Source organism: Dreissena polymorpha, chromosome 3 (assembly GCF_020536995.1).
Source record: "Dreissena polymorpha isolate Duluth1 chromosome 3, UMN_Dpol_1.0, whole genome shotgun sequence".
Lineage (NCBI taxonomy): Eukaryota > Metazoa > Mollusca > Bivalvia > Myida > Dreissenidae > Dreissena > Dreissena polymorpha.
This window is the reverse complement of record NC_068357.1, coordinates 47,939,189-47,951,656: the sequence shown is the minus strand read 5'-3', so window position 1 is coordinate 47,951,656 and position 12,468 is coordinate 47,939,189. Positions and strand designations below refer to the sequence as shown.

General features: G+C 33.9%; 1 protein-coding gene across 1 annotated transcript; it reads left to right on the top strand.

Moving 5' to 3' along the window:
- Positions 1-382: 382 nt before the first annotated feature.
- Positions 383-8,956, top strand: LOC127874039 (protein SOX-15-like). Its single transcript, XM_052418144.1, has 2 exons — positions 383-1,232; positions 5,418-8,956. The coding sequence occupies exons 1-2, from the start codon at positions 977-979 to the stop codon at positions 6,356-6,358; spliced, it is 1,197 nt and encodes a 398-aa protein (XP_052274104.1). The 5' UTR covers positions 383-976; the 3' UTR covers positions 6,359-8,956.
- The last annotated feature ends 3,512 nt before the right edge of the window (positions 8,957-12,468 follow it).

Genomic DNA, 12,468 nt, shown 5'->3' with positions numbered 1-12,468 from the left:
ATATTAATATAGTATACAGTTATCGATTATATGCAATAAACAGGTTCTTCGCCGCCACTTGAGTATTGACAATATATTGCGATTTTATAATCACCGTCCAGTGTTGATACAAAAACAGTAAAAACCTATTAAGATAATGATAAAGTGTGGTTAGACAATTTAATATGTTGAAAGGCACTCCTTCAGACCATAGCTCCGCCTATTTTTGCATTTCAAGTGCCACTTACGTTTTCAAAGTAGTCAATTGCCTTCGCAGTTTGCAGAAAATTATTTATAGCAAATTTTCAGTCATAAACAATCTCAACTTTCATTCGTCGAATCTTTATCAAATAAGTGTGCTCATAATTTGAATAACTCCTATCCGATTATAAATAAGACAAGTTAAGTTGCAGTCGCTTCAGAATTAAAATGGTTATGGTTATAAATAATTAGTGTTCTTTGAAGTAAGGAAAGTATACTGATGCGTAACCTATCGATATTTATTTCATAAAAGTTTTATCTACAAAGATATGAGTGCAGCTGTTAATGTGATTTTGTGAACGCGATTCGAACTATTTATTATCAAGTTTGATGCACAGCGCGGTCACGTCATGAAGCTAGATGATTAAAATACAGATCTACTTATTTGACCTCGCTCATATGATAACACTCGAAGTATTCGATTAGTAACGGAAAACTGCGCTGTAATAATTTTTGTTTGACACCCACCTGATTTGTGGGGACTTTTTGTCGTAGTAACCTTGATTACAAAGAAAAACTGTCTATAAAACGCAAATCGATTATAAATTTATATTATACAACACCTAATCGTGGTCGCGGGAACATTGTTACTTACGAATACAAATAACGTATTTTATTGATGATTCAACCTTTATCTTGCGCTCGTTTTACAGCAGGTGTCTAATTTACAAGAATTTCAGCGTGTATTTAGTCTTAACGAGGCGTGCGTAAGGGATAAGAGCAGCGGGGGATAAAAATGAACGCAGACACTTTCCACCGGAACAGTTCAGCAGGCTTTCAAACGAATTCGTTCATGACGCGCGCGTGCCAATATCCAATCATGCCATTGACGCCTGCTTACCTCGAACATGGTGGTGTCCAAGCAGTGCCGAAAAAGGAGCAACGGATCAGACGACCGATGAACGCGTTCATGGTTTGGGCGAAAAGCGCGCGAAAAGTGATGGCCGACGAAAACCCCGATGTCCACAATGCCGATCTCAGCAAAATGTTGGGTTAGTACGATTGATTATTGTACCTTGTTTTAATGGAGAAAAAATATAATTGAATACTCTTATGGTAATCGACACATCGAATTGAATACTTGTTGATAGGGCAATAATGATTGTTATCTGAACGTCGTGTTAATGTTGTAAATCGAAACATTTAAAACCACAATACACTATTAACGTGCCTATGGATCAATTTTGATAGACACTGGCTGTACACAAATATGAATGTTTACAAGTTCAAAACATCTCTGTAAGAGCTTATATACACTTGATGTGATGGGCACACTTGGTTTCAGTATGTACAAAGCAAACTCAATGTATGAACAATTTATGTTTCGATGTTTCAATGATCCATTATAGCATTCAAACTTGAGCTTAAAACGTTAATTATAAAATAATATAAGTAATAAAGGCAAGAATCGTGTTATGTACCACGCTGATATTACACTATTGTTTAACAAACTGTTTGACCCATGAAAATGATTGTATGAAAATGTCAAGTTACATCTTTTTAACTTTCTAAACCTTAAAAATATTAATAAATTGTCAACTTGCATCAGAAGCTTTTTTGAGTATTTCAAAAATACATGAACGATTTGTCCACTTAAAAAATGCCATTATAATAAAAAGTAAAGCAAATAGATACTTACTTTATTTGGTCGTTCTGTTATAAAATAATAAAAATAATAAAAGGAAGAATCGTATTATATACCTCGCTGCTATTACGATATTGTTTGACAAACGTTTTGACACATGACAATGGTTTTATGGAACATTTTAATTTATATCATTTGAATTTTCTAAAACTTTAAAATTATTGTCAGCTTGCATCAGAAACATTTTTGAGTATTCCAAAAATATCTGAACGACTATGTCCACTTTCAAAAATGCTATACTATTCTAAGTATATTATATGTTTAAATCATATTTTAAAGTGAGTAGCTTCTTTATTGTATTTGGTCGTCGTATTATTACCAACATAACGAATACAAATTATTAATTTCATTGTAAACAGTTCATTCACCCCACGTAAAGAAAGCGAACCACGGAAGTATCGTTTCGAATTGTAGAAGTTCTCGCATAAAGCGTGATAAAGTTATCGCGTTCGCAAGATCATTTATTTATAAACAACAACCAGACATAATGCATTATGGCAGGTGAAAGATTAAATTGGAATGCACACTACTGTTGAGGCAACCCCACCTAGTTGAAACAACGGGAAAAGCTGAGAAAATAAAATCGGAATTGCTCGTACAAAAAGTGCATGTATTCTGATTATGTTTTCATTGATGAATTATTGTTATGTTAATCTTAATTAAGAAAATCAACGATCGAGAAGAAAATGAAAACGAATTAGAAATAACACATATTACTCTGATTTCGATCTTCCTCTTTTGTTCCAGTTTTAGTACGTATTCTTACTTGAATATTTCCTGGCTGTGTGCATGTTTTAAATAGCGCGCAATTTAATATTTTTGTTTTCCTGGTTACGAGCGGGTTTCTCAATTCAGTATACTACACAATCAAAACGAAATGGAGTTAATGAACAAAATTGTTAGATATGTGAAATTATTCCACTATTTTTATAACAGATAATGGTATCACTGCTCAATGTTTTATGATGTTTAATATTTAAAAATATTACATCATTATTTTAACCCCACTTTCGTAATTTTGTTCTTAACCCATTTATGCCTAGTGGACTCTCTCATCCTTCTAAAAAGGATCAATTTACTTCCAAAATTAGGGATGTCTAGTATATTTATTTCTATATTTAGAATATTTCTTACAGAAAGTCCTTAAAGCAGAAAGCTCAGACCCAGATGAGCCGCCGCATCATGCGGCGTCTCATCTGGGTCTACGCTGTTTGCCAAGGCCTTTTTTCTAGACGCTAGGCATAAATGGGTTAAATAAGAAATATTTCTACTATTACGACTACCGCTCATTAAATTCTGATAAGTTATCCATATCTAATGTCATTATCAATTAACAATCCATTTACATGCAGATATTTTTTAAACAAAGCAGCGCTGCTATTAGACCATCTTCATCTTAATTTCATTTAGAATCAGCAGTAAAATAAATTGTTGCAGATAACAATTCAAAAAAGGGTTCTGTTGTTGAGGCACGTGGACACGTGCCGCGTCGGGGCATGGTGATAGCAGACGCCACTTTAATGCTGGTTATCAATTAAATGGGTAATTAATGATGATTATCTGTTAAGGCGATTAGGCAATCGTTGTGTATCAACCCAGATTTCAACAGTAGGCATCAGATGCATTATTTCCCTTTCTGTCCGTCGAGATTGTGTGTTCATAGATCCTGCATTTGTATTTCTGTCCCTAAAGAGTGTGTGTTCATAATTCCTAAAAGCGTAATGCCCAATGAAATTATCTGTCTTCAACGATGACAATATTTCAACAACATAAAATATAACCAAAACATACTTTACGCACCAGAACCACCATCCCCGCAACAAAGCCAAAACAACCATCACTAAAGCAAGTGCATCACCTTTACACTAATTACAACCACCATTTGCACATACAGCACAAACCACTTCGGTCATCAACATTACGCTAGCAACGAAAGACACTACAAGCACCAGTGCAAAACAACAACAATTAAAATACCGACACAAAAATCCGTATATGTATCCCAACACTACAAAAACACACAAACACACAATAACAAGCATGCTAGTACTATAACGAAAACAAAACAACCACTGACACTGATACAACAGCTTTAACTTCTTGAACAAGCACAGAAACCCCTAATAACCCATTCTATAATAATATCCGACACAACTAGTACCACTGCAACAATTATACTAACAGCTACATATTCCACGGGATTCCCATTAAGTACATCAATGTTAATATAACCAACCGCATTACAACTATCACTACTACACAACTTAATACATCAAACATGACAACAACTGTGATCACTACTACTACTACTTCTACTACTACTACTACTACTACTACTACTACTACTACTACTACTACTACTACTACTACTAATACTACTACTACTACTACTACTACTACTTTTACTACTACTACTACTACTACTACTACTACTACTACTACTACTATTACTACTACTACTACTACTACTATTACTACTTCGAATATAACCAACAGTTTAACGAACCACTACAGAAACCACCTGTACAACTACCAATCCACTACAACAAAATAATACTGATATACCTCTAAAAATGACGGTATTTCAGTGCAAAATAGTACCGCTGTTGTCGATCCATTACTTGGCCACCTTTTATAACATTTCAAAATTATTGATACATAACTTGAGTGTACCCAAATTGCAGAAGGATAATTATGAAAGTGAATAGTTGCAAGTTTTGATATCATGCACATGCATTTTGAAGGGGTTTTAAACATCTTAAAATCCCTCTCTGGCCGAGATATTATGCGCTTGCAAATTATCCAGTCTTCTTCAGACGAGAGGCAAAGTTGGGAAAGTGTCCATAAATTAAGCAAACCTGTTAGTTTACTGTCATTTGGGCATGGAAAACGATAGACATTATTTGCTTTATTTGATTTATTTGAATTTACACGTAATAAGTGGTATATAACTTTATTTGGTTTGTAGCAAATCCGTTGTCGTTGTCTTGCGTGCAATAAAATTTAAATGAGATCTTAAAATTTAGCTAATCAACTCGATGCTAAAATGCTAAAAATAAAGTAAAATAAAAAAGTGTATAATTATGCTGCATGTATTTGATAAGTAAACAATCCAGGGTTGTTGTTGAGCGATGTGTTCAGACGTTAAAGTAATAGTAATAGTTGAAGTGGAAGTATTTAAAGAAGTAAGATTAGTAGTAGTAGTATTAGTTGTATAAGTAGTAGTAGTTGCTGTTGTTGTAGTGGTTGTTATTCGTGTTGTAGCAGTTGTTGTTGCTATTTTTGCTGTGTGAAAGAAGCAGTTGTAGAAGTAGTAGAAGAGTAAGTAGTAATAGTAGTAGTACTAATAGTAGAAGTAAAAGTAGTAGTTGTTGTTTGTGTTTTCGTTGTTGTTGCTGTTGTCGTTGTTTAGAAGTAGTAGTAATAGAAGCAACAGAGGTATCATATAATCCTGATTAAAATCTTAACATAATTTAATAAATATGTTAATATCATATAAACTTATAATGAATTCGCCAATCTTGCGTTGCAGGCGACCGATGGAAGCAGCTAAGCGCAGAGGAAAAGAAGATATACACAGACGAGGCAGAGAGACTTCGCCAAGAGCATATGAAGCAGTTTCCGGACTACAAATACCGCCCGCGTCGCAAGAAGCCGCCAAAAAAGAGCGATGGGACTTCTTCCGGATCTCTTACTACCGCCTCGACCGCGGGGAGACAATTCACAGAGTCCCACCAGTTCCGGTCTAATAGTTTCAGTTACGATACATCTATAAGTCCGAAATATAGCGCGTCTTGCGACTACTCCTACAGCTCCAGCGTTCCGGTTAACCTATCCAGATATCCGTTTTATGGACAGCAGTTTGCGTTTAGTACTCGGCCGCAATGCCCGACGCCGGATTCGAACCTGTCGAGCAGCCCCGAAGCATTCCAAAACGACAGCTACAGCGACAACCCATCGCCAGTAGGGTTTGGACCTCACGATTATTCCTGTAGTCACATGGCGAACGGAAATTTCGTCTCTCAACGCATCAGCGAGTTGACACAGATTCCGGTTCCGGTTTCTTCCACGGTGATCACCGCACGCGCGCATCCCACCGAAAGCAGACAACCGACGTCAGTAATCAAGCATAATACCAATATGCTACGCCACGAGAATATGTACGAGCATATTATTATGAACGATCTCAAAGACGGACTGGAGAAGGAAGAATTCAACCGCTATCTGACGCCGAAAGAATCAATGCAGCAATTTTCCGACTATAATTCAAATCTGATCAAACAAGATTTCTCCGCACAAAATCATCAATCGTTCGTTTGCAAACCGGAACCAAACTGGGAAAATTCCGGTTATGACTGTCCTGAAATGTACCCGCGCACGACTAATTGTGACATCATCGCCATGAAAGATTCGTCACCGATGTCGACATTCGAATATGATGCTCAACCAATGATCAACGCGCTTACTCACTAGAGCAGAGGTCATTTCGGTAACTTGTTGGTGTAGCTCGTGTACTCTGAAATGAATTTGTTTAATCGTCGTGAACAAAACAGGGACTTTGTGTTTCGCTGGTTATTCGTTACGTCCGTTTTTTGTTAAAATAGTTTATAATATTTATTATATAAGTATAACATCGCTGTTTTATTGATACACTAATATTTCGTTCAATTCGAATGTTCAAAATTGCATTAAACACGAGTTTTTTTTAAAATACCTACAATGTACTAGTCGACTTTCAAGCATTATACATGTTAAAGTTATGTTACTTTAACGCATTTATGCCTAGCGTCTAAAAAAGAGCCTTTGCAAACAGCGTAGACCCAGATGAGACGCCGCATATAATATATATACTAGACATCCCTTATTTTGGAAATAAATTGATCCAATTTAGAAGGATGGGAGAGTCCACTTGGCATAAAGGGGTTAATTAAGAACATGCTTCGAACGTGGTTGAATTTCTTCGTTCATGCATGCGTGTAGATAGTTAAATAATTTCTTTCAAAAAACTTATAATATTTTACTCCTGAAATGATATTGATGTATGATATGTATATACGGAATCGTCGAAAAGGTGGTTTTTTGTCTCACTTATTTTTATATACCAAGTATAACTTCATGTTTAATTGAGATTAATTATTGTTTTATTCATTGTTAAATTGTTTGTACATGTGTAAATACATTTTGAATATTATTTTGGTTTTTAAATCTAAATATTGTTTAATATAATTTACGTTTAAATATATTCTCTACTATACTTCAGTTGAACGTGTATTGTTATTAACTTAAAGATATTGATAAAGTCTAATCGAAAGAAATTTAAACGTCCCCATGTTAAAGTGAACTGAAAATAGTTAATGATCAGGGTTGTAAAAGAATTTTGTTGACATGGATCCTGTATTTTATGCTGTGAAAATGGACTGTTAGACTGAACTTGTCCTTTTTCATCGTATTCTATAATGTATGGTCGTTTTGACGAAAATTCGATCGCTTTAACCATGTGTTGAACCGTAGTTCCTCAGGCCGTTGTGATTGGGATCTATTAAAATAGTAATCATTTGAACTAATTAATTACCGGTAATACGATCATGTATATTATGATTTATGAAGGACGAAATTGTAGAGCTGGCAAGATCTGACTATAAGTATCGTTAAACTAAATGATTACGTCATTCTCAATCTCAATTTATGCTCATATATTTGTATCGATATCTCATCCAAAACTAATCAAAGTTAAGATACGAGAATATTATTTGAATTGTGCCTATTTAGATATTGTTATTTAAAATAATAATTATTATATGTATTAATTTCTTGATATTTGCATACATTTTAACTTACCCTTTTTCCATATTTGTTGAACTTGTTTAATCAACTTTTTTTATATTATGTTTTTATTTTATGTAAACTATTTGCCATTTATTTCTCTCTTTTAATGTTAAATATAATTGAGTCCGTTGTATAGGAAAATAAAAAATAGTTTTTGCTTTGAAATATTTTTTTCGTTATACTAAATAAAATTAACAAGTAACTGTATTTTCTTATCAGATTTTAAACTTTTTACGAACATTTCTTAGTTGTTTTTTTAAATATTAATAAAATATCGTATTAAAATAAAATTAAAATTTTCCAATTGATTGACTTATTTGCACCAAATTTGTATACAGATAATGAATTTTAGTACACTGGTGCTTCCAAAAAATGTGCGTTTTCAGGCAATAATCTGTGTCAAATAAGTCTATAATTTTTCAGTTTTCAATAACGTAAAGAATAACATTAAACGCAAGGAATACAAGTATCTATCTTTTGTAGGCATTCATAACTAAACACGGGCTCGTTTCGTGTAAAATCTAGTAACGTAAAACGCAGTCACTATCTGCATTTCAGAGAATTCATACATTTCCTCACATATTTATTGTAGATACGGTTATATGTTCTCACATGTATCGGATTATTGTTTCATTGTTTTCGTGATGTACTTTGGCGTGTTACCCTTAAAGGCTGTTAAGTAAGCATTTCACGTCAATCCGTATGAAATTAATTGTGTGTGCGCGAGTATTTGATTTGTGATTTGAGTGTTAATATTTGTTTCAACTTTCGCAATAAATTGGATCTGCCTTTTTCGTATATCTGCTATAATGAGCATATTATACATATTTAAAACCAATCGTCGCCATATAAATTTATCCACGAAAAAAATAATTAATTTCTCTCATGAATATTCAGCCATATTGATATTTATGATTTATGGTTATATCTCTTTAATACAATATTGTTGTATTTTTCGATTTTAGCACTGTTAATAATATTTCAAAATTAATTACTTTTATTTGAAATCAGATGGATACTTATGTTTTTATTTCTCTAACGTGTCTAATTATGCAATGATGTGTTGTTGAAGCTATTATTATGATTATAATTTATGTTATTAGTCAATGCATGTTTTGAATCAATGTGTTGATACGTGAAGAATGCTCACAATTCGGAGAATATGTATTGCTTATTTGTTTTTTTTATATATTTATCGACTGAAGTGTATAAGTGCATAAATTAAAAATAAACTTTTGAATTCAATTCAGCTTTAATCTGTGTTGATATTGTCTTGACATTGATGGCGATGACGATGGCGATGATGATAGCGATGATAGCGATGATGATGATGATGATGATGATGATGATGATGATGATGATGATGATGATGATGATGATGATGATGATGGAGATGATGATGATGATGATGATGATGATGATGATGATGATGATGATGATGATGATGATGATGATGATGATGATGATGATGATGATGATGATGATGTGATGATGATGATGATGGTGATGGTGATGATGATGATGATGATGATGATGATGATGATGATGATGATGATGATGATGATGATGATGATGATGATGAATATGATGATGATGATGGTGATGATGATGATGAAGGTATTTTTCTATGAACACAAAATCTAATCAATTATATGAGTTAAACACAATTGTTATCAACGTAACTAAAATGCAATCTATACATGTACATGTGTTTACATTACATATAAGCAATAACATAACCGTAAGCGTGCTATATGATAAGATAAAAATATAGGTACATCAGTCAAAAATAAGGGCAAAAAAGCTGACATAAGTATGAAATTATATTAGCAAATAAAAAACAAGCATTCACATAAGGGTGAGAAACAAGTATGAAAACCTTACAAATGTAACCAACATTATCAAAAACTTAATTTATCAAATATGACCGAATTTAGCAACACTGAATAAAAACTCAAGCATATAAAAATGTTCTAGGTCGGCACAAAAGATTAGGGTCGGTCGAGTTAGTGGAAACAAGAACCTTTATTTACGCCTCATCGCTACGGAGGCCATGGTACATATGCTCTATTTACCTCACATGCACAATCTTATATGAGCCGTGCTCTGTGAATAAGGGGTTTAATGCATGTGCGTAAAGTGTCGTCCCAGATCAGCCTGTGAAGTCCGCACAGGCTAATCAGAGACGGCACTTTCCGCTTTTATGGTATTTTTCGTTAACGAAAAGTCTTTTCTAAGCAAAAATCCAGTTAAGGCGGAAAGAGTCGTCCCTGATTAGCCTGTGCGGACTGCACATTCTACTCTGGGACGACACTTTATGCACATGCATTAAACCCCTTTTTCACACAACACGGCGCATATATGTGATAAATTATAACCCATTAGCATGAAGTAGGAAGTTTGACTTAAGCATTTAATTGGGACACCACTCGAAATGAGATGAACAAACATTCATCCGACATGTACACACGATTTACTGTTTTCGACAACTAAGTATGTTATTAACCGAGTGAAAAATTCAAATCCGATATGAAGAATAAATACGCATACATATCTTTGTTAATAAACACATTCTAGGAAAGTTTATTTCTAAAACGTAATGATAATGGGCCTTGCTAAACAAAATATGTCATACGTGAAAAAGTGAAAAAGAGTCGGTTTAATTTACCCGATCGAATTGTTTGTGTGTGACGAAGAGAAACCTTGCTTTGTGGTTCCAGGTAGAGTGTTCAATAATTCTGGCTAAAGTGAATAATATTCGGTGAACTATACTTTTTGCGATATTTTCGTTACTTTCGATCACATTCGCTAGAGATTTGTAAGATGTCTGCATGTAATTGAATATGGGCCGTTCTCTGAGAAAAAGGGGCTTAATGAATGTGCGTAAATTGCCGTCCCAGATTAGCCTGTGCAATCCGCACAGGCTAATCAGGGACGACACTTTCCTCTTTTATGACATTTTCTGTTTAAAGAAAGTACCTTCTTAGCAAAAATACAGTTTATGCGGAAAGTGTCGTCCCTGATTAGCCTGCGCGGGCTGCACAAGCTAATCTGGGTCGACACTTTACGCACATGCATTAAAACCCCTTTTCACAGAGCACGGCCCATATACTTAATTGAGCGGGGAATCGTAAAAACGTTAAAGAGTTAGCGGACATACCTTTCTTTATAAAATAGTTTTAAATAATTTCAAAGCAGTAAAACCAAGCTGCATAAAACATTTGCATTCGACGGGAGTGGAACACGGGACATCTATTTAAACAATAAACATGTTATTAAAACACTATCTTATTAATAAACTTATTTTCTAAATAATGGAAGAAAATCGTTAGGCGCTCTTTAATGATCTCCAATAAACGAGCACAGATGAATATATGGTTCTAAATTAGGCGTGTTATATTGGATATAATGCATACATTCTTTTTTTGGTGCATACCGTTTTTAAATTGTTTTCACCAAACTGTGACCAAGTCCTTTTAAGCGTCTATTGATCAATTTCGCTTAATTAAACAATTTAATATAAAAAAAAACATGCAACTTCAGGAAAAGTAATGATAAATTTAAATAACGTTCCGCCAGTCTTTTTAAGGTAAGTAACCAATGCGCTATACACTACCGAACAATACAACACAAACATAGAACAAACCTGATATTATATTGGTAAACCCTATGTTTGGGTATACACCCTTTAACCGGTTCCAATATCGTTCGATTATCGGTTGCGAGCCACCACGCCTCGTTACGCGTGTGGAACCCGGAAACAGTTTGAAACTCGAATCCCTCCGCCCTCGCCCTAGAAGCGTGTGAACAGCGCGCTGTCGAAATTCTCGTGGATACCACTGTCTGCATTTGTTTGATGTTTTCTCTATGAATATGCGCGTATTATGAATCTTCTGTATGTGTTTAATGAATGTATTATATGTGCCGTTGCCCCCACAGAAAAGCGTAAAGCAAGATTTTGTGTAAAAATGCTCCTTAAATGAAGCTATCTTTGTTACTTACTCGTGCCCATATACGTTACTATTGGATTACTTCTAGTTGATTATTATTATTATATGGTAGGTTAATATCTATGGTTACGATGTTATGTGTGCGTGCTTTTATATAAATATCGTGTGGAGTTTAGGGACTTATTTTATAAATCACTATTAAAACAATTGTGTCAAACGAGGTAAAATGCCACAACTCTAGAAAGGAAAAGGGCTAATATTTACAACATGCGAAAGTTTATACCAATTTTAAATATTGCATTGTTCCGATCAATTTAAGAGCTTAAATTGAAGGTTCCCTGTATGCGAATTCTTTTAAGTACAAAACAACTTTAGTATCATATTGTACTTACATTGAATAGATAGTATATGATTTTAAATATTTGAATATATGGTTTCACATGACATTTATTTCATTTGAAACAAAAAATAATAATCGACAAAAACGTGTTTGTTTCATCTTAAAAAGTTACGTTGAATTTGAGTTTTAAAGTTAAAGCCGCGGTAAATATAAGGATCGAATCATTCCATATTTGTTGAAACGCAATTGAAAGCAACTTAGCTCTGTAACGGAATTTATTATGTGGCATACCTTCATAATTAAAACAGAAACCACAATCGCAAAAAGGAACATTAGGAAATCTGTGATTTTTTTTTTGCAAAACGATGTTCAGGATACATTGTATTATTATAACGTTTAAGTTATTCGAACACATAGGGCTCGACGTATAGTGCAATATACACAACATTAACCGTAAATGAATTATC

Coding starts and splice junctions, on each gene's coding strand:
- LOC127874039 (XM_052418144.1), top strand. CDS start 977: ATGAACGCAGACACTTTCCACCGGAACAGTTCAGCAGGCTTTCAAACG. Junction 1,233..5,417: donor CGATCTCAGCAAAATGTTGG/GTTAGTACGATT, acceptor CTTGCGTTGCAG/GCGACCGATGGAAGCAGCTA.